The 27,759-nt window shown below is 43.3% G+C and overlaps 1 protein-coding gene across 2 annotated transcripts in view; it reads right to left on the bottom strand.

Annotated features, from left to right (window-relative positions):
* LOC129851359 (E3 ubiquitin-protein ligase makorin-2-like) overlaps positions 1–27,759 on the bottom strand; it is a 61,496-nt gene that overhangs the window by 2,106 nt on the left and 31,631 nt on the right. For both annotated transcript variants that reach the window (XM_055917847.1, XM_055917848.1), the window contains one exon: positions 12,327–12,471. In XM_055917847.1, coding sequence (XP_055773822.1) covers positions 12,327–12,471 — 145 coding nt within the window. The remainder of the gene's footprint in view (positions 1–12,326; positions 12,472–27,759) is intronic.

The following is a 27,759-nucleotide window of genomic DNA, read 5'->3' as shown; positions in this document are numbered from 1 at the left end:
GCATCACGGTAGTGTTGTATAGAGGTTCAGTATTAGCATCACGGTAGTGTTGTATAGAGGTTCAGTATTAGCATCATGTTGGTGTTGTATAGAGGTTCAGTATTAGCATCATGTTGGTGTTGTATAGAGGTTCAGTATTAGCAATGTTGTGCTGCTATTTTATTGACCTGGCCAAAGCTTTTGATATGGTAGACCATTCCATTCTTGTGGGCCGGCTAAGGAGTATTGGTATCCCTGAGGGTCTTTGGCCTAGTTTGCTAACTACCTCTCTCAAAGAGTACAGTGTATAAAGTCAGAAAATCTGCTGTCTCTGCCACTGCCTGTCACCAAGGGAGTACCCCAAGGCACCATCCTAGGCACCACGCTCTTCCCAATTTACATCAACAACATAGCTCAGGCAGTAGGAAGCTCTCTCAACCATTTATATGCAGATGATACAGTCTTATACTCAGCTGGCCCCTCCCCGGATTTTGGGTTAAACGCTCTACAACAAAGCTTTCTTAGTGTCCAACAAGCTTTCTCTGCCCTTAACCTTGTTCTGAACACCTCCAAAACAAAGGTCATGTGGTTTGGTTAGAAGAATGCCCCTCTCCCCACCGGTGTGATTACTACCTCTGAGGGTTTAGAGCTTGAGGTAGTCACCTCATACAAGTACTTGGGAGTATGGCTAGATGGTACACTGTCCTTCTCTCAGCACATATCAAAGCTGCAGGCTAAAGTTAAATCTAGACTTGGTTTCCTCTATCGTAATCGCTCCTTTTTCACCCAAGCTGCCAAACTAACCCTAATTCAGATGACCATCCTACCCATGCTTGAATACGGAGATATCATTTATAGATCGGCAGGTAAGGGTGCTCTCGAGCAGCTAGATGTTCTTTACCGTTCGGCCATCAGATTTGCCACCAATGCACCCTATATGCACCCCATCACTGCACTCTGTACTCCTCCGTAAAATGGTCATCTCTGTATACCCGTCGCAAGACCGACTGGTTGATGCTTATTCATAAAACCTTCTTAGGCCTCACTCCCCCCTATCTGAGATATCTACTGCAGCCCTCATCCTCCACATACAACACCCGTTCTGCCAGTCACATTCTGTTAAAGGTCCCCAAAGCACACACATCCCTGGGTCACTCATCTTTTCAGTTCAATGCAGCTAGCGACTGGAACGAGCTGCAACAAACACTCAAACTGAACAGTTTTATCTCAATCTCTTCATTCAAAGACTCAATCATGGACACTCTTACTGACAGTTGTGGCTGCTTTGTGTGATGTATTGTTGTCTCTACCTTCTTGCCCTTTGTGCTGTTGTCTGTGCCCAATAATGTACGTACCATGTTTTGTGCTGCTACCATGTTGTGTTGCTACCATGTTGTGTTGTCAAGTGTTGCTGCCTTGCTTTGTTATCGTCTTAGGTCTCTCTTTATGTAGTGTTGTGTTGTCTCTGGTCGTGATGTGTGTTTTGTCCTAAACTCAGCAAAAAAAGAAACGTCCCTTTTTCAGGACCCTGTCTTTCAAAGATAATTCGTAAAAATCCAAATAACTTCACAGATCTTCATTGTAAAGGGTTTAAACACTGTTTCCCATGCTTGTTCAATGAACCATAAACAATTAATGAACATGCACCTGTGGAACGGTCGTTAAGACACTAACAGCTTACAGACGGTAGGCAATTAAGGTCACAGTTATGAAAACTTAGGACACTAAAGAGGCCTTTCTACTGACTCTGAAAAACACCAAAAGAAAGATGCCCAGGGTCCCTGCTCATCTGTGTGAACGTGCCTTAGGCATGCTGCAAGGAGGCATGAGGACTGCAGATGTGGACAGCGCAATAAATTGCAATGTCCGTACTGTGAGACGCCTAAGACAGCGCTACAGGGAGACAGGAAGGACAGCTGATCATCCTCACAGTGGCAGACCACGTGTAACAACACCTGCACAGGATCAGTACATCCAAACATCACACCTGCGGGACAGGTACAGGATGGCAACAACAACTGCCCGAGTTACACCAGGAACGCACAATCCCTCCATCAGTGCTCAGACTGTCCGCAATAGGCTGAGAGAGGCTGGACTGAGGGCTTGTAGGCCTGTTGTAAGGCAGGTCCTCACCAGACATCACCGGCAACAACGTCGCCTATGGGCACAAACCCACCGTCGCTGGACCAGACAGGACTGGCAAAAAGTGCTCTTCACTGACGAGTCACGGTTTTGTCTCACCAGGGGTGATGGTCGGATTCTCGTTTATCGTCGAAGGAATGAGTGTTACACCGAGGCCTGTACTCTGGAGCGGGATCGATTTGGAGGTGGAGGGTCCATCATGGTCTGGGGCGGTGTGTCACAGCATCATAGCACTGAGCTTGTTGTCATTGCAGGCAATCTCAACGCTGTGCATTACAGGGAAGACATCCTCCTCCCTCATGTGGTACCCTTCCTGCAGGCTCATCCTGACATGACCCTCCAGCATGACAATGCCACCAGCCATACTGCTCGTTCTGTGTGTGATTTCCTGCAAGACAGGAATGTCAGTGTTCTGCCATGGCCAGCGAAGAGCCCGGGATCTCAATCCCATTGAGCACGTCTGGGACCTGTTGGATCGGAGGGTGAGGGCTAGGGCCATTCCCCCCCAGAAATGTCCGGGAACTTGCAGATACCTTGGTGGAAGAGTGGGGTAACATCTCACAGCAAGAACTGGCAAATCTGGTGCAGTCCATGAGGAGGAGATGCACTGCAGTACTTAATGCAGCTGGTGGCCACACCAGATACTGACTGTTACTTTTGATTTTGATCCCCTTTGTTCAGGGACACATGATTCCATTTCTGTTAGTCACATGTCTGTGGAACTTGTTCAGTTTATGTCTCAGTTGTTGAATCTTATGTTCATACAAATATTTACACATGTTAAGTTTGCTGACAATAAACGCAGTTGACGTTTCTTTTTTTGCCTGTCCCCGCAGGAGACATTTTGCCTTTTAGTAGGCCATCATTGTAAATAATAATTTGTTCTTAACTGACTTACCTAGTTAAATAAAGGTTACATTTAAAAACACTTGGTTAGCAGATGTTATTGGTCACATACACATGGTTAGCAGATGTTATTGGTCACATACACATAGTTAGCATATGTTATTGGTCACATACACATGTTACAGATGTTATTGTGAGTGTAGCAAAATGCTTGTGCTTCTAGTTCCGACAGTGCAGCAATATCTGACCTGTAATCCAACAATTCCACAGCAAATACCTAATACACACAAATCTAAATGAATGGAATAAGAATATATACATATAATTATATGAATGAGCAATGACAGAGCGGCATAGGCAAGACGCAATAGATGGTATAAAATACAGTATATACATATGGAGATGAGCAATGCAAGATATGTAAACATTATTAAAGTGGCATTAAAGTGACTAGTGATCAATTTATTAAAGTGCCCAATGATTTCAAGTCTGTATGTTGGCAGCAGCCTCTGTTAGTGATGGCTATTTAACAGTCTGATGGCCTTGAGATAGAAGCTGTTTTTCAGTCTCTCTGTCCCAGCTTTGATGCACCTGTATTGACCTCGCCTTCTGGATGGTAGTGGAGTGAACAGGCAGTGGCTCGGGTGGTTGTTGTCCTTGATCTTTTTGGCCTTCCTGTGACATCGGGTGCTGTAGGTGTCCTGGAGGGAAGGTAGTTTGCCCCCAGTGATGCGTTGTGCAGACCGAACCACCCTCTGGAGAGCCCTGCGGTTGAGGGCAGTGCAGTTGCCGTACCAGGCTGTGATACAGCCCGACAGGATGCTCTCGATTGTGCACCTGTAAAAGTTTGTGAAGGTTTTAGATGACAAGCCAAATTTCTTCAGCCTCCTGAGGTTGGAGAGGCGCTGTTGAGCCTTCACCACACTGTCTGTGTGGTTGGACCATTTCAATTTGTCCGAGATATGTACGCAGAGGAACTTAAAAAAAAAAACGTTTCACCTTCTCCACTGCTGTCCCGTCGATGTGGATAGGGGGGTGCTCCCTCTGCTGTTTCCTGAAGTCCACGATCATCTCCTTTGTTTTGTTGACGTTGAGTGAGAGGTTGTTTTCCTGACACCACACCTCGAGAGCCCTCACCTCCTCCCTGTAGGCGGTCTCGTCATTGTTGGTAATCAAGCCTACCACTGTAGTGTCATCTGCAAACTTGATGATTGAGTTGGAGGCGTGCATGGCCACGCAGTCATGGGTCAGGAGGGGGCTGAGCACGCACCCTTGTGGGGCCCCAGTGTTGAGGATTAGCGAAGTGGAGATGTTGTTTCCTACCTTCACCACCTGGAAGTTCAAGACCGAATTGCACAGGGCGGGGTTGAGACCCAGGGCCTCAAGCTTAATGATGAGCTTGGAGGGTACCATGGTGTTGAATGCTGAGCTGTAGTCAATGAACAGCATTCTTACATAGGTATTCTTCTTGTCCAGATGGGATAGGGCAGTGTGCAGTGTAATGGCGATTGCATTGTCTGTGGACCTATTGGGGTGGTAAGCAAATTGAAGTGGGTCTAGAGAGTGACCGGTAAGGTGGAGGTGATATGATCCTTAACTCTCAAAGCACTTCATGATGACAGAATTGAGAGCTAATTGGCAGTAGTCATTAAGTTCAGTTATTTTTGCCTTCTAGGGTACAGGAACAACGGTGGCCATCTTGAAGTATGTGTGGACAGCAGACTGGAATAGGGAGAGATTGAATATGTCCGTAAACACACCAGCCAGATGGTCTGCGCATGCTCTGAGGAAGCGGCTAGGGATGCCGTCTGGGCCAGCAGCCTTGCGAGAGTTAACACAGTTAAATGTCTTACTCACGTTGGCCATGGAGAAGGAGGGCCCACAGTCCTTGGTAGTGGGCCGCATCTGTGTATTATCCACAAAGCTGGCAAAGCTGTTTAGTTTGTCTGGAAGCAAGACGTCGGTGTCCGTGATGTGGCTGGTTTTCCTTTTTGTAGTCTGTCTGTAGACCTTGCCACATACATCTCGTGTCTGAGCCGTTGAATTGCGACTCCACTTGTCTCTATACTGACGTTTTGCCTGTTTGATTGCCTTGGAGGGAATAACTACACCATATTCCCAGTCATCATTCCATGGTTAAATGCTGTGGTTTCCCCTTTAGTTTTGCACGAATGCCGCCATTTATCCATAGTTTCTGGTTAGGGTAGGTTTTAATAGTCACAGTGGGTACAACATCTCTTATACACTTCCTTATAAACTCCCTCACCGAATCAGTGTATACGTCGATATTATTCTCCGAGGCTACCCGGAACATGTCCCAGTCCGCGTAATCAAAACAATCTTGAAGCGTGGATTCCGATTGGTCAGACCAGCGTTGAATAGTCCTCAGCACGGGTACATCCTGCTTGAGTTTCTGGCTATAGAAAGGGAGGAGCAAAATGCAGTTGTGGTCAGTTTTGCCCGAAAGGATGGCGGAGGAGGGCCTTGTATGCATCGCAGAAGTTAGAGCAGCAGTGATCCGGTGTTTTACCGGCGTGAGTGCTACAGTCAGTACGCTGATAGAATTTAGGTAGTCTTGTTCTCAAATTTGCTTTGTTAAAATTCCCAGCTACAATAAATGCAGCCTCAGGGTATATGGTTTCTAGTTTGCATAAAGTCCAGTGAAGTTCCTTGAAGGCCGTCGTGGTATCGGCTTGAGGGTGGATATACACGACTGCGACAATAACCGAGGAGAATTCTCTTGGGAGATAATACGGTTGGTATTTGATTGTGAGGAATTCTAGGTTGGGTGAGCAGAAGGACTTGAGTTCCTGTATGTTGTTGCAATTACACCATGAGTCGTTAATCATGAAACATACAACCTGCCCTTCTTCCTGGAGAGATGTTTATTCCTGTCGGCATGACTTACAAAAAATCCAGGTGGCTGTACCGACTCCGATAGTATATCCCGAGAGAGCCATGTTTCCGTGAATCAGAGGAAGTTACGATGTCTCTCTGGAATGCAAGCCTTGCCCTAATTTCGTCTACCTTGTTATTTAGAGACTGGACATTAGCGAGTAATATACTCGGAAGCGGTGGGTGGTGTGCGCGCCTCCGAAGTCTGACCTGAAGACTGCTCCCTCTACCTCTTCTCTGGTGGCGTTGTTTTGGGTCAGCCTCTGGAATCAGTGCAAATGCCCTGGGTGGTTCGGACAAAGGATCCGCTTCGGGAAAGTCATATTCCTGGTAAGTTGACGTTACTCTGATATCCAATAGTTCTTCGCGGCTGTATGTATTAACACTTAAGATTTATGGGCTAGCAATGTAAGAAATAATACATAAATAAACAAAATAATGCAAAGTTTCCTAAGGACTAGAAGCAAGGCAGCCCTCTGTCGGTGCCATTTTGGGATTGAGCGCCATTTTGGGATTAGCATCCTGGTAGTGTTGTATAGAGGTTCAGTATTAGCATTATGGTCGTGATGTATACATTGTGTTAACATTGGCACCATCTCGGAGTAATGACCTAGTGGTTAGAGCGTTGGGTCAGTAACCAAAATGTTATTGGATCGAAGCCCCGAACTGACAAGGTAAAAATCTGTCGTTCTGCCCCTGAACAAGGCAGTTAACCCACTGTTCCCCAGTAGGCAGTCATTGTAAATAAGAATTTGTTCTTAACTGACTTGCCTAGTTAAATAAATAAAAATGAAAAATAGTGGTCATAGTCTTATCAGAGCAGTCATTAACACTAACCCATAAAATTGCACCTTTAAAATAAAGCATTCCATGCATCTATGATCACATTTGCAGACTAAGAAAGCCTAAAATTACTAATGTGATAATTAGATTGGATAGTCCTAATTGAGCCTAATAATATAAGTGACTGTTGGCTGAGTAGGTAGTGGCGTAGAGTAGTCCTAGGCTATATCAGGTACATGTGTGCATTCAGAAACTATTCAGACCACTTTACCACATGTTGTTACGTCTTATTCTAAAATATGTTTTCCCCCCTCATCAATATACACACAATAACCCATAATGAAAAAGCGAAAACAGGCTTAGAAATGAATTCAAATGTATTAAAAATAAAAAAAAATACCTTATTTAGATAAGTATTCAGACCCTTTGCTATGAGACATGAAATTTAGCTCAGGTGCATCTTGTTTCCATTGATCATCCTTGAGATGTTTATACAACTTGGAGTCCACCTGTGGTAAATTCAATTGATTGGTTTTGATTTGGAAAGGCACACACCTGTCTATATAAGGTTCCACAGTTAAAAGACTATCATTAATGTGATGACATGATATTCATCAAATAATTACCTAATGTTTAATTATTACCCGATTAAATGAATCATGTAACAATTCAATCATTAGGAATCTGGGGCACCACTGGAAAAGTTTGTTTAATGAGTTACCGTTTCCCGAATTAACTCAAGAACATATTAATATCATACCAGTCATCAATCAATAATTTCCTCATATCAGTCTCATTCTGAATGTCACTGACTCCGTAAATCTGCACAAACCCGGGTCTCATTGATCATTTCGTACCACACAAATTGATTTGATTATTTATTTACTAACAAGCTAAATGATAACATAAAGATACACATACACAGTATAGTTTATTGATTAGAAACTTAATACGATGACAACAAGTCCCTAGCGGACCAACACAATACGACACGTGTTACACAAGATGGAGATTTAAAGAGAAAGAGAGTGAGAAAGAAATAACACTTGGATACATTTGTAAACAACGCTTAGTTTATCCCTAATACCTTGCCCCGAACTGCCGCTCTTATGGGTAAGAAGTGTAATGCATGTATTTACGTGTTGAAAGTTTCCGTTGGTTATCTCTGTTGGGTCCAGGCCTTCGTGGGCCAAGTTCCGCTTAGTGAGAGAGATTCGACGTAGGCCTTGTTCTTTGGATGGCCGTCTCCTTCGTTCTCAGGTGTAAGTGACTGATTGTCCACAAGATGTCACAATGTCCTTTCCCTTAGTTGTCTGTTTCCTTGTTCTGGAAGAGTGGTCTTCTGAGGACGGCTAATCAGCCACGTAGCTGATCCCAGCGTGGGGATGAAAGCAGAGTAGACAAACAATGACTTGAAGAGAATAGCCAGATGGCCCTGCTTAAATTCACCTTTGTAGATACAGTACTTAACAGTAGCATTGATTGTTAAGAGGTATTATTTGTCTTCAACCTCGTGTTGCATTTTAGGGTCGTGACTAATTACAGACCTCGGCTGCAGCGCGTGGTCATCCTAGTCTGGTATGCTAATTCTTAACTAAAATGCTTTATACCCTCGCCTCCCTACCACTGAGGAAGTACAGTTCCCGCTCAGCCCAGTCAAAACTGTTCGCTGCTCTGGCACCCCAATGGTGGAACAAACTCCCTCACGACGCCAGGACAGCGGAGTCAATCACCACCTTCCGGAGACACCTGAAACCCCACCTCTTTAAGGAATACCTAGGATGGGATGAAGCAATCCTTCTGACCCCCCCCCCCTAAAAGATTTAGATGCACTATTGTAAAGTGGCTGTTCCACTGGATATCTTAAGGTGAATGCACCAATTTGTAAGTCGCTCTGGATAAGAGCGTCTGCTAAATGACTTAAATGTAAATGTAAATAAATGTAAATGGGTAGAAAGAGGTGTTTCCGTCTTGCTGGCAGGCTCTCTGGGTTCCCTAGGGCATAGCTAGTTACGAGGCAAGGTATCACAATTTACTATGATCTGATAGACAACTAAAATCACAGTCTCATCGTCACAAAAAAACTCTTTAAACTGGATATTTTCTACACAACGTAAAGTATGTAAACATTATGAAAACTCTTCAAGTTAATGTTTGTCATAACATCTTCATTTAACTTTTAATGGCATCACAAAATTAATTTCACATTCCATCTCTTATCATTACCAGCATTCAAAAGGATGAAATATAGTGTCCCCGTGTTCATTGTTTGATGTGGTAGTTTTGGGCTGTACACTCTACATAAAAGGCACAAAGACATTCCAGTCTCCCATGCTAGAGCACAAAGGAATCATCTACTGCCTTATAATTTACAATGGGCGTGAGGTGTCATAAAACCCCCATCCCAATCCATCTCCCCCCTCTGTGGGAGAGAGAGTTCTGTAGAGCTGATACACTGTAACCTGATCCTTTGGATCCTCACAGGAGAGTCATGACACAGTGCATGTCAGAGCAAAAACCAAGCCATGAGGTCAACGGAATTGTCCGTAGAGCTACGAGAAAGGATTGTGTCGAGGCACAGATCTGGGGAAAGGTACAATTTTTTTTTGCAGCATTGAAGGTCCCCAAGAACACAGTGACTTCAATCATTCTTAAATGGAATAAATTTGGAACCTCCAAGACAAGTCCTATAGCTGGCCGACCGGCCAAACTGAGCGATCGGGGGAGAAGGGCCTTGCTCAGGGAGAAGACCAAGAGCCCGATGGACACAATGACAGAGCTCCAGAGTTCCTCTGTGGAGATGGAAGAACCTTCCAGAAGGACAACCATCTCTGCGGCACTCCACCAATCAGGTCTTTATGGTCGAGTGGCCATACGGAAGCCACTCCTCAGTATAAGGCACATGACAGACCTCTTGGAGTTTGACCAAAAGGCACCTAAAGGACTCTCAGACCATGAGAAACAAGATTCTCTGGTCTGATGAATCCAAGATTGTGGCTTCGGGACAAGTCTCTGAATGTCCTTGAGTGATCCAGCCAGAGACCAGACGTGAACATCTCTGGAGAGACCTGAAATTAGCTGGGTAGCGACACTCCCCATCCAACCTGACAGAGCTTGAGATGATCTGCAGAGAAGAATGAGAGAAACTCCCCAAATACAGGTGTACCAAGCTTGTAGCGTCACACCCAAGAAGACTCAAGGCTGTAATCGCTGCCAAAGGTGTTTCAACAAAGTACTGAGTAAAGGGACTGAATATTATGTAAATGGGTCTGAATACTTTCCGAATCATGCAATTCTAATACACTTTATGTCCAAAAACACATTTAAGTGGTACTGACCCAACAATGATAAAGAGTGAATATGTGCACTCACTGGGGCTAAGGATAATACTCTCTGCTGTATAGCCAATAAGACAGGCTATACTGTTCAGTCAATTAAGTCTAGAATTTGAATAACTGCAAAAGACAGTGTTTCTCATTCTTTACAGTAATAGCTATTTGCTTTCCAAACTATGATGAAATATTGCGAAATGCCTGGCGGGGCCTCTTTACTGACCGACGCGACTTAACAAATTGTGGGCCCTTCTGACTGTAGGCAATGCAATTTAAAACAATCCATAGCTTATTCCTTTTAAAGAAGCTAATGATTCTCTGTGACCAAATCATGGTATAGTAGCCTATTCTGAATTATTACATTTATGTCTGTGTAGACAGGAGTCTGATAATTACGCTACATAATTTTAGCAATTTAATTCAAATGACCTTTAGGGAAAGATGAGCTTATGGACAGTATGTCTGTAGTGCACTTGTGATTGAGTTTTCAAAACCAATGGCCACTCGATTGATGCAAATAATCCTGATTCTGTCAGGTAGGCATCTGCTACTTTGTAGTTACCTTTTAAATGGCCTTTCCTTCTACTCAAAGACTGTTGGGCTGTCATTAGCATTGCTAGCAGCTACACAGTGGCATTGCTAGCAGCTACACAGTGGTAGACATATAGGCCCTACGCACACTGCACACAAACAGAAAGGGGCACTCCCATGCCGTTGTTGCTTCTTCAGAATGCTTATTGGTCAATTAAACATTACTGTTTGAATAAATCATGATAATAAAAAATGCTAATTGTGAACTAAAAACGAACATGACCAGGTACATTTTTTGCGACCAATTAAAACTGTCGCACTGCCAAAGAAAAACGGTCACAAAGCAACTGTTTTGGTCTCAGTATCGAACCGAGTGGTGATAGTGTTGTCAGAGTAGAGTCATTGAGTAATGATAGTAGTATCAGAGCAGAGTCATTGAGTAATGGTAGTAGTATCAGAGTAGAGTCATTGAGTAATGATAGTAGTAATGATAGTAGTATCAGAGCAGAGTCATTGAGTAATGATAGTAGTATCAGAGCAGAGTCATTGAGTAATGATAGTAGTATCAGAGCAGAGTCATTGAGTAATGATAGTAGTAATGGTAGTAGTATCAGAGCAGAGTCATTGAGTAATGATAGTAGTATCAGAGCAGAGTCATTGAGTAATGATAGTAGTATCAGAGCAGAGTCATTGAGTAATGATAGGAGTAATGATAGTAGTAATGATAGTAGTATCAGAGCAGAGTCATTGAGTAATGATAGTAGTATCAGAGCAGAGTCATTGAGTAATGATAGGAGTAATGATAGTAGTAATGATAGTAGTATCAGAGCAGAGTCATTGAGTAATGGTAGTAGTATCAGAGCAGAGTCATTGAGTAATGGTAGTAGTATCAGAGCAGAGTCATTGAGTAATGGTAGTAGTATCAGAGTAGAGTCATTGAGTAATGATAGTAGTATCAGAGCAGAGTCATTGAGTAATGATAGTAGTATCAGAGCAGAGTCATTGAGTAATGGTAGTAGTATCAGAGCAGAGTCATTGAGTAATGGTAGTAGTATCAGAGCAGAGTCATTGAGTAATGATAGTAGTATCAGAGCAGAGTCATTGAGTAATGATAGTAGTATCAGAGCAGAGTCATTGAGTAATGGTAGTAGTATCAGAGCAGAGTCATTGAGTAATGGTAGTAGTATCAGAGCAGAGTCATTGAGTAATGGTAGTAGTATCAGAGTAGAGTCATTGAGTAATGATAGTAGTATCAGAGCAGAGTCATTGAGTAATGATAGTAGTATCAGAGCAGAGTCATTGAGTAATGATAGTAGTATCAGAGCAGAGTCATTGAGTAATGATAGTAGTATCAGAGCAGAGGCATTGAGTAATGATAGTAGTATCAGAGCAGAGTCATTGAGTAATGGTAGTAGTATCAGAGCAGAGTCATTGAGTAATGGTAGTAGTATCAGAGCAGAGTCATTGAGTAATGATAGTAGTATCAGAGCAGAGGCATTGAGTAATGATAGTAGTATCAGAGCAGAGTCATTGAGTAATGGTAGTAGTATCAGAGCAGAGTCATTGAGTAATGGTAGTAGTATCAGAGCAGAGTCATTGAGTAATGATAGTAGTATCAGAGCAGAGTCATTGAGTAATGGTAGTAGTATCAGAGCAGAGTCATTGAGTAATGGTAGTAGTAATGATAGTAGTATCAGCGCAGAGTCATTGAGTAATGATAGTAGTATCAGAGCAGAGTCATTGAGTAATGGTAGTAGTAATGATAGTAGTATCAGAGCAGAGTCATTGAGTAATGGTAGGAGTAGTGAAATGTCTTACCCTCACGTTCCCCTCAGAGCCCAGCTGCTTGCGGGGTTTGTCCGGCTCGGCTCGCGTTCCGTCGGGGTAAGCATGCATGTAGAAACACTTCCCTCCAAACGGACAGGTTCCCCGACCCTGGTCAAAGTATTTACACGCCTTCTTACTGCAGAAGGAGGACAACAGGACAGGAGAGACCAGGACACTGGGTTAGAATTAGGGACCAGCACCCTGGTCAAAGTATTTACACGCCTTCTTACTGCAGAAGGAGGACAACAGGACAGGAGAGACCAGGACACTGGGTTAGAGTTAGGGACCAGCACCCTGGTCAAAGTATTTACACGCCTTCTTACTGCGGAAGGAAGACAACAGGACACTGAGTTAGAGACCAGCATCCTGGTCAAAGTATTTACATGGCTAACCGCAGAAGGAAGACAATTACTTTTCAATGATCCAAGACTAGCTCAGTTAATCCCTTCCATTGTGACAATGAGTCGTCATAAGGCTGCATCAAATGTACCTGATCTTAAGGGGCATTGACAAACACAATGTAAGTAACATAATTTATGTGCCCCTAATTGCACGGAATACCTCTGTTTATCCTACAGCTATTGGAACAGTAATCATGAGTCTATAAACCAGAGTTACTGTTAGCACTGAGGGGGTGTGCACTAGTAGGAAGACCACCTTATGCAGCTCACCCTGTTAACACTGAGGCGGTGTGCCCTAGTAGGAAGTCCACTGTGTGTAGCTCACCCTGTTATCACTGAGGCGGTGTGCCCTAGTAGGAAGACCACTGTTAACACTGAGGCGGTGTGCCCTAGTAGGAAGACCACTGTTAACACTGAGGCAGTGTGTCCTAGGAGGAAGTCCACTGTGTGTAGCTCACCCTGTTATCACTGAGGCGGTGTGCCCTAGTAGGAAGTCCACTGTTAACACTGAGGCGGTGTGTCCTAGGAGGAAGTCCACTGTGTGTAGCTCACCCTGTTATCACTGAGGCGGTGTGCCCTAGTAGGAAGACCACTGTTAACACTGAGGCGGTGTGCCCTAGTAGGAAGACCACTGTTAACACTGAGGCGGTGTGTCCTAGGAGGAAGTCCACTGTGTGTAGCTCACCCTGTTATCACTGAGGCGGTGTGCCCTAGTAGGAAGACCACTGTTAACACTGAGGCGGTGTGCCCTAGTAGGAAGACCACTGTTATCACTGAGGCAGTGTGTCCTAGGAGGAAGTCCACTGTGTGTAGCTCACCCTGTTATCACTGAGGCGGTGTGCCCTAGTAGGAAGTCCACTGTTAACACTGAGGCGGTGTGCCCTAGTAGGAAGACCACTGTTAACACTGAGGCGGTGTGCCCTAGTAGGAAGTCCACTGTTATCACTGAGGCGGTGTGCCCTAGTAGGAAGTCCACTGTTATCACTGAGGCGGTGTGTCCTAGTAGGAAGTCCACTGTTAACACTGAGGCGGTGTGTCCTAGTAGGAAGACCACTGTTAACACTGAGGTGGTGTGTCCTAGTAGGAAGACCACTGTTAACACTGAGGTGGTGTGTCCTAGTAGGAAGACCACTGTTAACACTGAGGTGGTGTGTCCTAGTAGGAAGTCCACTGTTAACACTGAGGTGGTGTGTCCTAGTAGGAAGACCACTTTATGCAGCTCACCCTGTTAGCACTGAGGCGGTGTGCCCTAGTAGGAAGACCACTTTATGCAGCTCACCCTGTTAACACTGAGGCGGTGTTCAATAGTAGGGAGACCACTTTATGCAGCTCACCCTGTTAACACTGAGGCGGTGTTCAATAGTAGGGAGACCACTTTATGCAGCTCACCCTGTTAGCACTGAAGTGGTGTGTCCTAGTAGGAAGACCACCTTATGCAGCTCAACCTGCACTATCAGCTCCAATGTAAATAACATGAGGAAGTCTAGCTCTGAGAAGCTTCCCAGTAAACCATTAAAAACAATCAAGCAACCCAGAAAAGTGCTAAAAATAGCCCATATTAACATATGTAGCCTGAGAACACAGGTCCATGAAGTCAATAAATTAAAATCAAATAAAATGTTATTGGTCACATACACATGGCTAGCAGATGTTATTGCGGTTGTAGCGAAATGCTTGTGCTTCTAGTTCCGACAGTGCAGTAATATCTAACAAGTAATCTCACAATTCCACAACAACTACCTAATACACACAAATCTAAGTAAGGAATGGAATAAGAATATATAAATAAATGGATGAGCAATGTCAGAGTGGCATAGACTAAGGTGCAAATGATAGTATAGAATACAGTATATACAGTATATCACAAAAGTGAATACACCCCTCACATTTTGGTAAATATTTGAGTATATCTTTTCATGTGACAACACTGAAAAAATTACACTTTGCTACAATGTAAAGTAGTGAGTGTACAGCTTGTATAACAGTGTAAATTTGCTGTCCCCTCAAAATAACTCAACACACAGCCATTAATGTCTAAACCGCTGGCAACAAAAGTGAGTACACCCCTAGGTGAAAATGTCCAAATTGGGCCCAAAGTGTCAATATTTTGTGTGGCCACCATCATTTTCCAGCACTGCCTTAACACTCTTGGGCATGGAGTTCACCAGAGCTTCACAGGTTGCCACTGGAGTCCTCTTCCACTCCTCCATGACGACATCACGGAGCTGGTGGATGTTAGAGAAGTTGCACTCCTCCACCTTCCGTTTGAGGATGCCCCACAGATACTCAATAGGGTTTAGGTCTGGAGACATGCTTGGCCAGTCCATCCCCTTTATCCTCAGCTTCTTTAGCAAGGCAGTGGTCGTCTTGGAGGTGTGTTTGGGGTCGTTATCATGTTGGAATACTGCCCTGCGGCCCAGTCTCCGAAGGGAGGGGATCATGCTCTGCTTCAGTATGTCACAGTACATGTTGGCATTCATGGTTCCCTCAATGAACTGTAGCTCCCCAGTGCCGGCAGCACTCATGCAGCCCCAGACCATGACACTCCCACCACCATGCTTGACTGTAGGCAAGACACACTTGTCTTTGTACTCCTCACCTGGTTGCCGCCAGACACGCTTGACACCATCTGAACCAAATAAGTTTATCTTGGTCTCAACAGACCGCAGGACATGGTTCCAGTAATCCATGTCCTTATTCTGCTTGTCTTCAGCAAACTGTTTGCGGGCTTTCTTGTGCGTCATCTTTAGAAGAGGCTTCCTTCTGGGACGACAGCCATGCAGACCAATTTGATGCAGTGTACGGCGTATGGTCTGAGCACTGACAGGCTGACCCCCCACCCATTCAACCTCTGCAGCAATGCTGGCAGCACTCATACGTCTATTTCCCAAAGACAACCTCTGGATATGACGTTGAGCACGTGCACTCAACTTCTTTGGTCGACCATGGCGAGGCCTGTTCTGAGTGGAACCTGTCCAGTTAAACCGCTGTATGGTCTTGGCCACCGTGCTGCAGCTCAGTTTCAGAGTCTTGGCAATCTTCTTATAGCCCAGGCCATCTTTATGTAGAGCAACAATTCTTTTTTTCAGATCCTCAGAGAGTTCTTTGCCTTGAGGTGCCATGTTGAACTTCCAGTGACCAGTCAGTATGAGGGAGTGTGAGAGCGATGACACCAAATTTAACACACCTTCTCCCCATTCACACTTGAGACCTTGTAACACTAACGAGTCACATGACACCGGGGAGGGAAAATGGCTAATTGGGCCCAATTTGGACATTTTCACTTAGGGGTGTACTCACTTTTGTTGCCAGTATATCACAGTTTGCCCCTAGTTTGCCCCTGGTGATGTGTTGGACAGACCACACCACCCTCTGGAGAGCACTGTGGTTGCGGGCGGTGCAGTTGCCGTACCAGGCGGTGATACAGCCCGACAGGATGCTCTCAATTGTGCATCTATAACATTTTGTGAGGGATTTCGGTGACAAGACAAATTTCTTCAGCCTCCGGAGGTTAAAGAGGCGCTGTTGCGCCTTCTTCACAACGCTGTCTGTGTGGGTGGACCAATTCAGTTTGTCCATGATATGTACACAGATGAACTTAAAAAAAAAAAAACTTTCCACCTCTCCACTGCTGTCCCGTCAATAAGGGGGGTGCTCCCTTCTGCTGTTTCCTGAAGTCCACGATCATCTCCTTTGTTTTGTTGACGTTGAGTGTGAGGTTATTTTCCTGACACCACACTCCCAGATCCCTAACCTCCTCCCTGTAGGCCGTCTCGTCATTGTTGGTAATCAAGCCTACTACTGTTGTGTCGTCTGCAAACTTGATGATTGAGTTGGAGGCATGCGTGGCCACGCAGCCATGGGTGAACAGGGAGCACAGGAGAGGGCTGAGCACAGATGACATTCATATTCTGACTATCTCTGAAACTCACTTACATAACACCTTTGATGATACAGTGGCAGCAATACATGGTTATAACATCTACAGAAAAGACAGAAATGCCAACAGGGGTGGTGTTGCGGTCTATATTCAGAACCACATTCATGTAACGTTTAGAGACGATCTCACGTTAAATACTGTTGAAGTAAAATGGCTACAGGTTCATCTGCCTCACCTAAAGCCCATTCTTGTGGGAAGCTGCTATAGACCACCAAGTGCTAACAGTCAGTATCTGGATAACATCTGTGAAATGCTTGATAATGTCTGTGATATCAGAGAAGTATATTTTCTGGGTGATTTCAATATTGACTGGCTTTCATCAAGCTGCCCACTCAGGAAAAAACCTCAAACTGTAACCAGTGCCTACAACCTGGTTCAGGTTATCAGTCAACCTACCAGGGTCATTACAAACAGCACAGGAGTTATCAGTCAACCTACCAGGGTCATTACAAACAGCACAGGAGTTATCAGTCAACCTACCAGGGTCGTTACAAACAGTACAGGAGTTATCAGTCAACCTACCAGGGTCGTTACAAACAGCACAGGAGTTATCAGTCAACCTACCAGGGTCGTTACAAACAGTACAGGAGTTATCAGTCAACCTACCAGGGTCGTTACAAACAGTACAGGAGTTATCAGTCAACCTACCAGGGTCGTTACAAACAGCACAGGAGTTATCAGTCAACCTACCAGGGTCGTTACAAACAGCACAGGAGTTATCAGTCAACCTACCAGGGTCGTTACAAACAGTACAGGAGTTATCAGTCAACCTACCAGGGTCGTTACAAACAGTACAGGAGTTATCAGTCAACCTACCAGGGTCGTTACAAACAGCACAGGAGTTATCAGTCAACCTACCAGGGTCGTTACAAACAGCACAGGAGTTATCAGTCAACCTACCAGGGTCGTTACAAACAGCACAGCAATGAAATCATCAACATGTATTGATCACATCTTTACTAACGCTGCAGAAAGTTGCATTAAAGCAGTATCCAAATCCATAGGATGTAGCGATCACAATATAATAGCCATATCGAGGAAAACCAAAGTTCAAAAGGCTGGGTCTAATATAGTGTATAGAGGTCCCTTGGATTGATGAGGAATTGAACAATTGTATGTTTGAGAGGGATGAGGCAAAAGGTACAGCAATTAAGTATGGCAGCCCAACTGATTGGCAAGTGTACTGCAAATTAAGAAATAATTTGACTAAACTAAATAAAAATAAACTACACTATGAAATAAAGATAAATGATATAAAGAATGATAGTAAAAAGCCTTGGGGCACCTTAAATTACATTTTGGGGGGGAAAAAGCCAACTCGGCTCCATAATGAATTAATTAGAAAAAAAATATTCACCTTTATTTAATCAGGTAGGCTAGTTGAGAACAAGTTCTCATTTACAACTGCGACCTGGCCAAGATAAAGCAAAGCAGTGCGACACAAACAACAACACAGAGTTACACATGGAATAAACAAACGTACCGTCAATAACACAATAGAAAAATCTATATACAGTGTGTGCAAATGGCATGAGGAGGTAAGGCAATAAATAGGCCATAGTAGCGAAGTAATTACAGTTTAGCAAATTAACACTGAAGTGATAGAAGAGCAGATGATGGGCAAGTAGAAATACTGGTGTGCAAAAGAGCAAAAAAGTAAATAAAAACAAAATGGGGATGAGGTAGGTAGATTGGATGGGCTATTTACAGATTGGCTGTGTACAGCTACAGCGATCGGTTAGCTGCTCAGATAGCTGATGCTTAAAGTTAGTGAGGGAGATAAAAGTCACAGACTTCAGCGATTTTTGCAATTTGTTCCAGTCATTGGCAGCAGAGAACTGAAAGGAAAGGCGGCCAAAGGAGGTGTGGCTTTGGGGAGTGAGATATACCTGCTGGAGTGCGTGCTACGGGTGGGTGTTATGGTGACCAGTGACCTGAGATAAGGCGGAGCATTACCTAGCAAAGACTTGGAGAATGGGGGCGTACGCAGTCCTCCTTTTCCTGTAGTCCACAATCATCTCCTTAGTCTTGGTTACGTTGAGGGAGAGGTTGTTATTCTGGCACCACCCGGCCAGATCCTCCCTATAGGCTGTCTCATCGTTGTCGGTGATCAGGCCTACCACTGTTGTGTCGTCTGCAAACTTAATGATGGTGTTGGAGTCGTGCCTGGCCATGCAGTCGTGGGTGAACAGGGAGTACAGGAGGGGACTGAGCACGCACCCCTGTGGAGCTCCAGTGTTGAGGATCAGCGTAGCAGATGTGTTGCTACCTACCCTCACCACCTGGGGGCGGCCCGTCCGGAAGTCCAGGAACCAGTTGCAGAGGGAGGTGTTTAGTCCCAGGATCCTTAGCTTAGTGATGAACTGTGAGGGTACTATAGTGTTGAACGCTGAGCTGTAGTCAATGAATAGCATTGGCACTGTGATAGACTGCATCCAGTTTGCTGAGTAGAGTGTTGGAACCTATTTTGTAAATGGCATCGCCGAAGTCAAGGATCGGTAGGATAGTCAGTTTTACGAGGGTATGTTTGGCAGCATGAGTGAAGGAGGCTTTGTTGCGAAATAGGAAGCCGACTCTAGATTTAATTTTGGATTAGAGATATTTAATATGAGTCTGGAAGGAGAGTTTACAGTCTAACCAGACACCTAGGTATTTGTATTTGTCCACATATTCTAAGTCAGAACCGTCCAGAGTAGTCATGCTAGTCGGGCGGGAGGGTGCGGGTAGCGATCGGTTGAAAAGATGGTTCATTCATCACAAAGCCCACTGATATTGCAAACTACTTTAATGACTTTTTCAATTGGCAAGATAAACAAACTTAAGGATGACATGCCAGCAACAAACGCTGACACTACACATACAAGTATATCGGACCAAATTATGAAAGACAAGAAATGTACATTGAATTCTGTAAAGTCAGTGTGGAAGAGGTGAAATAATTATTGTTGTCTATAAACAATGACAAGCCACTGGGGTCTGACAATCTGGATGGAAAATTACTGAGGATAATAGCAGACGATATTGACACTCCTATTTGCCACATCTTCTTACTAGAACGTGTGTGCCCTCAGGCCTGGAGGGAAGCTAAAGTCATTCATTTACCCAAGAATAGTAAAGCCCCCTTTACTGGCTCAAATAGCTGACCAATTACCCTGTTAACAACCCGTAGTAAACTTCTAGGGGAAAAATGGGGATTGACCAGATACAATGCTATTTCACAGTAAACAAATTGACAACAGACTTTCAGCTTCTAGGGAAGGACATTCAACAAGCACAGCACTTAGGGAAATGACTGATGACTGGCTGAGAGAAATTGATGATAAAATGATTGTGGAGGCTGTTTTGTTAGACTTCAGTGCAGCTTTTGACATTATCTATCAGTCTGCTGCAGAAGCAACTTGTGTGTTATGGCTTCACACCCCCTGCTATAATGTGTTATGGCTTCACACCCCCTGCTATAATGTGTTATGGCTTCACACCCCCTGCTATAATGTGTTATGGCTTCACACCCCCTGCTATAATGTGTTATGGCTTCACACTCCCTGCTATAATGTGTTATGGCTTCACACTCCCTGCTATAATGTGTTATGGCTTCACACCCCCTGCTATAATGTGTTATGGCTTCACACCCCCTGCTATAATGTGTTATGGCTTCACACCCCCTGCTATAATGTGTTATGGCTTCACACCCCCTGCTATAATGTGTTATGGCTTCACACTCCCTGCTATAATGTGTCATGGCTTCACACCCCCTGCTATAATGTGTTATGGCTTCACACCCCCTGCTATAATGTGTTATGGCTTCACACTCCCTGCTATAATGTGTTAAGGCTTCACACCCCCTGCTATAATGTGTTATGGCTTCACACCCCCTGCTATAATGTGTTATGGCTTCACACTACCTGCTATAATGTGTTATGGCTTCACACTCCCTGCTTTAATGTGTTAAGGCTTCACACCCCCTGCTATAATGTGTTATGGCTTCACACCCCCTGCTATAATGTGTTATGGCTTCACACTCCCTGCTATAATGTGTTATGGCTTCACACCCCCTGCTATAATGTGTTATGGCTTCACACTCCCTGCTATAATGTGTTATGGCTTCACACTCCCTGCTATAATGTGTTATGGCTTCACACCCCCTGCTATAATGTGTTATGGCTTCACACCCCCTGCTATAATGTGTTATGGCTTCACACCCCCTGCTATAATGTGTTATGGATTCACACCCCCTGCTATAATGTGTTATGGCTTCACACCCCCTGCTATAATGTGTTATGGCTTTACACCCCCTGCTATAATGTGTTATGGCTTTACACCCCCTGCTATAATGTGTTATGGCTTCACACCCCCTGCTATAATGTGTTATGGCTTCACACCCCCTGCTATAATGTGTTATGGCTTCACACCCCCTGCTATAATGTGGATAAATAGTTATTTTTCTAAAAACACAGAGGGTGTTCGATAATGGAAGCCTCTCCAACATAATCCCGGGAGAATCAGGAATTTAGAAAAAGAAAAAGTTATCTCCAGTGTAATCCATTCCTGAGAACAGTTAGCTGGTATTATGTTGTTATGAGGTTAGCTGGTATTATGTTGTTCTGAGGTTAGCTGGTATTATGTTGTTCTACTATGAGGTTAGCTGGCATTATGTTGTTCCACTATGAGGTTAGCTGGTATTATGTTGTTCTACTATGAGGTTAGCTGGTATTATGTTGTTCCACTATGAGGTTAGCTGGCATTATGTTGTTCTACTATGAGGTTAGCTGGTATTATGTTGTTGTGAGGTTAGCTGGTATTATGTTGTTCCACTATGAGGTTAGCTGGTATTATGTTGTTGTGAGGTTAGCTGGTATTATGTTGTTCTACTATGAGGTTAGCTGGTATTATGTTGTTCTACTATGAGGTTAGCTGGTATTATGTTGTTGTGAGGTTAGCTGGTATTATGTTGTTCCACTATGAGGTTAGCTGGTATTATGTTGTTGTGAGGTTAGCTGGTATTATGTTGTTCTACTATGAGGTTAGCTGGTATTATGTTGTTCTACTATGAGGTTAGCTGGCATTATGTTGTTCTACTATGAGGTTAGCTGGCATTATGTTGTTCTGAGGTTAGCTGGTATTATGTTGTTCCACTATGAGGTTAGCTGGCATTATGCTGTTCTACTATGAGGTTAGCTGGCATTATGTTGTTCCACTATGAGGTTAGCTGGCATTATGTTGTTCTACTATGAGGTTAGCTGGCATTATGTTGTTCTGAGGTTAGCTGGTATTATGTTGTTCCACTATGAGGTTAGCTGGTATTATGTTGGTCTGAGGTTAGCTGGCATTATGTTGTTCCACTATGAGGTTAGCTGGCATTATGTTGTTCTGAGGTTAGCTGGCATTATGTTGTTCCACTATGAGGTTAGCTGGCATTATGTTGTTCTGAGGTTAGCTGGCATTATGTTGTTCCACTATGAGGTTAGCTGGCATTATGTTGTTCTGAGGTTAGCTGGCATTATGTTGTTCCACTATGAGGTTAGCTGGCATTATGTTGTTCTGAGGTTAGCTGGCATTATGTTGTTCTACTATGAGGTTAGCTGGTATTATGTTGTTCCACTATGAGGTTAGCTGGCATTATGTTGTTCTACTATGAGGTTAGCTGGCATTATGTTGTTCCACTATGAGGTTAGCTGGTATTATGTTGTTCTACTATGAGGTTAGCTGGCATTATGTTGTTCTGAGGTTAGCTGGCATTATGTTGTTCTGAGGTTAGCTGGCATTATGTTGTTCTACTATGAGGTTAGCTGGCATTATGTTGTTATGAGGTTAGCTGGCATTATGTTGTTCCACTATGAGGTTAGCTGGCATTATGTTGTTCTACTATGAGGTTAGCTGGCATTATGTTGTTCCACTATGAGGTTAGCTGGCATTATGTTGTTCCACTATGAGGTTAGCTGGCATTATGTTGTTCTACTATGAGGTTAGCTGGTATTATGTTGTTCCACTATGAGGTTAGCTGGCATTATGTTGTTCTACTATGAGGTTAGCTGGCACTATGTTGTTCCACTATGAGGTTAGCTGGCATTATGTTGTTCCACTATGAGGTTAGCTGGCATTATGTTGTTCCACTATGAGGTTAGCTGGTATTATGTTGTTCTACTATGAGGTTAGCTGGCATTATGTTGTTCTACTATGAGGTTAGCTGGTATTATGTTGTTCCACCATGAGGTTAGCTGGTATTATGTTGTTCCACTATGAGGTTAGCTGGCATTATGTTGTTCCACTATGAGGTTAGCTGGCATTATGTTGTTCTACTATGAGGTTAGCTGGCATTATGTTGTTCTGAGGTTAGCTGGCATTATGTTGTTCTGAGGTTAGCTGGCATTATGTTGTTCCACTATGAGGTTAGCTGGCATTATGTTGTATCACTATGAGGTTAGCTGGCATTATGTTGTTCTGAGGTTAGCTGGCATTATGTTGTTCTACTATGAGGTTAGCTGGCATTATGTTGTTCTGAGGTTAGCTGGCATTATGTTGTTCTGAGGTTAGCTGGCATTATGTTGTTCCACTATGAGGTTAGCTGGTATTATGTTGTTCTACTATGAGGTTAGCTGGCATTATGTTGTTCTACTATGAGGTTAACTGGCATTAAGTTGTTCCACTATGAGGTTAGCTGGCATTATGTTGTTCCACTATGAGGTTAGCTGGCATTATGTTGTTCTACTATGAGGTTAGCTGGCATTATGTTGTTCCACTATGAGGTTAGCTGGCATTATGTTGTTCTACTATGAGGTTAGCTGGTATTATGTTGTTCTGAGGTTAGCTGGCATTATGTTGTTCTACTATGAGGTTAGCTGGCATTATGTTGTTCTACTATGAGGTTAGCTGGCATTATGTTGTTCTGAGGTTAGCTGGCATTATGTTGTTCTGAGGTTAGCTGGCATTATGTTGTTCTGAGGTTAGCTGGCATTATGTTGTTCTGAGGTTAGCTGGCATTATGTTGTTCTGAGGTTAGCTGGCATTATGTTGTTCTGAGGTTAGCTGGCATTATGTTGTTCTGAGGTTAGCTGGCATTATGTTGTTCCACTATGAGGTTAGCTGGCATTATGTTGTTCTGAGGTTAGCTGGCATTATGTTGTTCTGAGGTTAGCTGGCATTATGTTGTTCTACTATGAGGTTAGCTGGCATTATGTTGTTCTACTATGAGGTTAGCTGGTATTATGTTGTTCCACAATGAGGTTAGCTGGCATTATGTTGTTCTGAGGTTAGCTGGCATTATGTTGTTCTACTATGAGGTTAGCTGGCAATATGTTGTTCTACTATGAGGTTAGCTGGTATTATGTTGTTCTGAGGTTAGCTGGCATTATGTTGTTCCACTTTGAGGTTAGCTGGCAATATGTTGTTCTACTATGAGGTTAGCTGGCATTATGTTGTTCTACTATGAGGTTAGCTGGTATTATGTTGTTCTACTATGAGGTTAGCTGGCATTATGTTGTTCTGAGGTTAGCTGGCATTATGTTGTTCTACTATGAGGTTAGCTGGCATTATGTTGTTCCACTATGAGGTTAGCTGGTATTATGTTGTTCTACTATGAGGTTAGCTGGTATTATGTTGTTCCACTATGAGGTTAGCTGGCATTATGTTGTTCCACTATGAGGTTAGCTGGTATTATGTTGTTCCACTATGAGGTTAGCTGGCATTATGTTGTTCTACTATGAGGTTAGCTGGTATTATGTTGTTCCACTATGAGGTTAGCTGGCAGTATGTTGTTCTACTATGAGGTTAGCTGGCACTATGTTGTTCCACTATGAGGTTAGCTGGCATTATGTTGTTCCACTATGAGGTTAGCTGGCATTATGTTGTTCCACTATGAGGTTAGCTGGTATTATGTTGTTCTACTATGAGGTTAGCTGGTATTATGTTGTTCCACCATGAGGTTAGCTGGTATTATGTTGTTCCACTATGAGGTTAGCTGGCATTATGTTGTTCTGAGGTTAGCTGGCATTATGTTGTTCTACTATGAGGTTAGCTGGTATTATGTTGTTCCACTATGAGGTTAGCTGGCATTATGTTGTTCTACTATGAGGTTAGCTGGCATTATGTTGTTCCACTATGAGGTTAGCTGGTATTATGTTGTTCTACTATGAGGTTAGCTGGCATTATGTTGTTCTGAGGTTAGCTGGCATTATGTTGTTCTGAGGTTAGCTGGCATTATGTTGTTCCACTATGAGGTTAGCTGGTATTATGTTGTTCTACTATGAGGTTAGCTGGCATTATGTTGTTATGAGGTTAGCTGGCATTATGTTGTTCCACTATGAGGTTAGCTGGCATTATGTTGTTCTACTATGAGGTTAGCTGGCATTATGTTGTTCCACTATGAGGTTAGCTGGCATTATGTTGTTCCACTATGAGGTTAGCTGGCATTATGTTGTTCTACTATGAGGTTAGCTGGTATTATGTTGTTCCACTATGAGGTTAGCTGGCATTATGTTGTTCTACTATGGGGTTAGCTGGCACTATGTTGTTCCACTATGAGGTTAGCTGGCATTATGTTGTTCCACTATGAGGTTAGCTGGCATTATGTTGTTCCACTATGAGGTTAGCTGGTATTATGTTGTTCTACTATGAGGTTAGCTGGCATTATGTTGTTCTACTATGAGGTTAGCTGGTATTATGTTGTTCCACCATGAGGTTAGCTGGTATTATGTTGTTCCACTATGAGGTTAGCTGGCATTATGTTGTTCCACTATGAGGTTAGCTGGCATTATGTTGTTCTACTATGAGGTTAGCTGGCATTATGTTGTTCTGAGGTTAGCTGGCATTATGTTGTTCTGAGGTTAGCTGGCATTATGTTGTTCCACTATGAGGTTAGCTGGCATTATGTTGTATCACTATGAGGTTAGCTGGCATTATGTTGTTCTGAGGTTAGCTGGCATTATGTTGTTCTACTATGAGGTTAGCTGGCATTATGTTGTTCTGAGGTTAGCTGCCATTATGTTGTTCTGAGGTTAGCTGGCATTATGTTGTTCCACTATGAGGTTAGCTGGTATTATGTTGTTCTACTATGAGGTTAGCTGGCATTATGTTGTTCTACTATGAGGTTAACTGGCATTAAGTTGTTCCACTATGAGGTTAGCTGGCATTATGTTGTTCCACTATGAGGTTAGCTGGCATTATGTTGTTCTACTATGAGGTTAGCTGGCATTATGTTGTTCCACTATGAGGTTAGCTGGCATTATGTTGTTCTACTATGAGGTTAGCTGGTATTATGTTGTTCTGAGGTTAGCTGGCATTATGTTGTTCTACTATGAGGTTAGCTGGCATTATGTTGTTCTACTATGAGGTTAGCTGGCATTATGTTGTTCTGAGGTTAGCTGGCATTATGTTGTTCTGAGGTTAGCTGGCATTATGTTGTTCTGAGGTTAGCTGGCATTATGTTGTTCTGAGGTTAGCTGGCATTATGTTGTTCTGAGGTTAGCTGGCATTATGTTGTTCTGAGGTTAGCTGGCATTATGTTGTTCTGAGGTTAGCTGGCATTATGTTGTTCCACTATGAGGTTAGCTGGCATTATGTTGTTCTGAGGTTAGCTGGCATTATGTTGTTCTGAGGTTAGCTGGCATTATGTTGTTCTACTATGAGGTTAGCTGGCATTATGTTGTTCTACTATGAGGTTAGCTGGTATTATGTTGTTCCACAATGAGGTTAGCTGGCATTATGTTGTTCTGAGGTTAGCTGGCATTATGTTGTTCTACTATGAGGTTAGCTGGCAATATGTTGTTCTACTATGAGGTTAGCTGGTATTATGTTGTTCTGAGGTTAGCTGGCATTATGTTGTTCCACTTTGAGGTTAGCTGGCAATATGTTGTTCTACTATGAGGTTAGCTGGCATTATGTTGTTCTACTATGAGGTTAGCTGGTATTATGTTGTTCTACTATGAGGTTAGCTGGCATTATGTTGTTCTGAGGTTAGCTGGCATTATGTTGTTCTACTATGAGGTTAGCTGGCATTATGTTGTTCCACTATGAGGTTAGCTGGTATTATGTTGTTCTACTATGAGGTTAGCTGGTATTATGTTGTTCCACTATGAGGTTAGCTGGCATTATGTTGTTCCACTATGAGGTTAGCTGGTATTATGTTGTTCCACTATGAGGTTAGCTGGCATTATGTTGTTCTACTATGAGGTTAGCTGGTATTATGTTGTTCCACTATGAGGTTAGCTGGCAGTATGTTGTTCTACTATGAGGTTAGCTGGCACTATGTTGTTCCACTATGAGGTTAGCTGGCATTATGTTGTTCCACTATGAGGTTAGCTGGCATTATGTTGTTCCACTATGAGGTTAGCTGGTATTATGTTGTTCTACTATGAGGTTAGCTGGTATTATGTTGTTCCACCATGAGGTTAGCTGGTATTATGTTGTTCCACTATGAGGTTAGCTGGCATTATGTTGTTCCACTATGAGGTTAGCTGGCATTATGTTGTTCCACTATGAGGTTAGCTGGCATTATGTTGTTCTACTATGAGGTTAGCTGGTATTATGTTGTTCTACTATGAGGTTAGCTGGTATTATGTTGTTCCACTATGAGGTTAGCTGGCATTATGTTGTTCCACTATGAGGTTAGCTGGTATTATGTTGTTCCACTATGAGGTTAGCTGGCATTATGTTGTTCTACTATGAGGTTAGCTGGTATTATGTTGTTCCACTATGAGGTTAGCTGGCATTATGTTGTTCCACTATGAGGTTAGCTGGCATTATGTTGTTCTACTATGAGGTTAGCTGGTATTATGTTGTTATGAGGTTAGCTGGCATTATGTTGTTCTAATATGAGGTTAGCTGGTATTATGTTGTTCTACTATGAGGTTAGCTGGTATTATGTTGTTCCACTATGAGGTTAGCTGGCATTATGTTGTTCCACTATGAGGTTAGCTGGTATTATGTTGTTCTGAGGTTAGCTGGCATTATGTTGTTCTACTATGAGGTTAGCTGGCATTATGTTGTTCTGAGGTTAGCTGGCATTATGTTGTTCTACTATGAGGTTAGCTGGCATTATGTTGTTCCACTATGAGGTTAGCTGGTATTATGTTGTTCTGAGGTTAGCTGG

Source organism: Salvelinus fontinalis, chromosome 3, assembly GCF_029448725.1.
Source record: "Salvelinus fontinalis isolate EN_2023a chromosome 3, ASM2944872v1, whole genome shotgun sequence".
NCBI lineage: Eukaryota > Metazoa > Chordata > Actinopteri > Salmoniformes > Salmonidae > Salvelinus > Salvelinus fontinalis.
The sequence above is the reverse complement of the archived record's forward strand: the minus strand, read 5'-3'. Positions and strand labels throughout refer to the sequence as shown.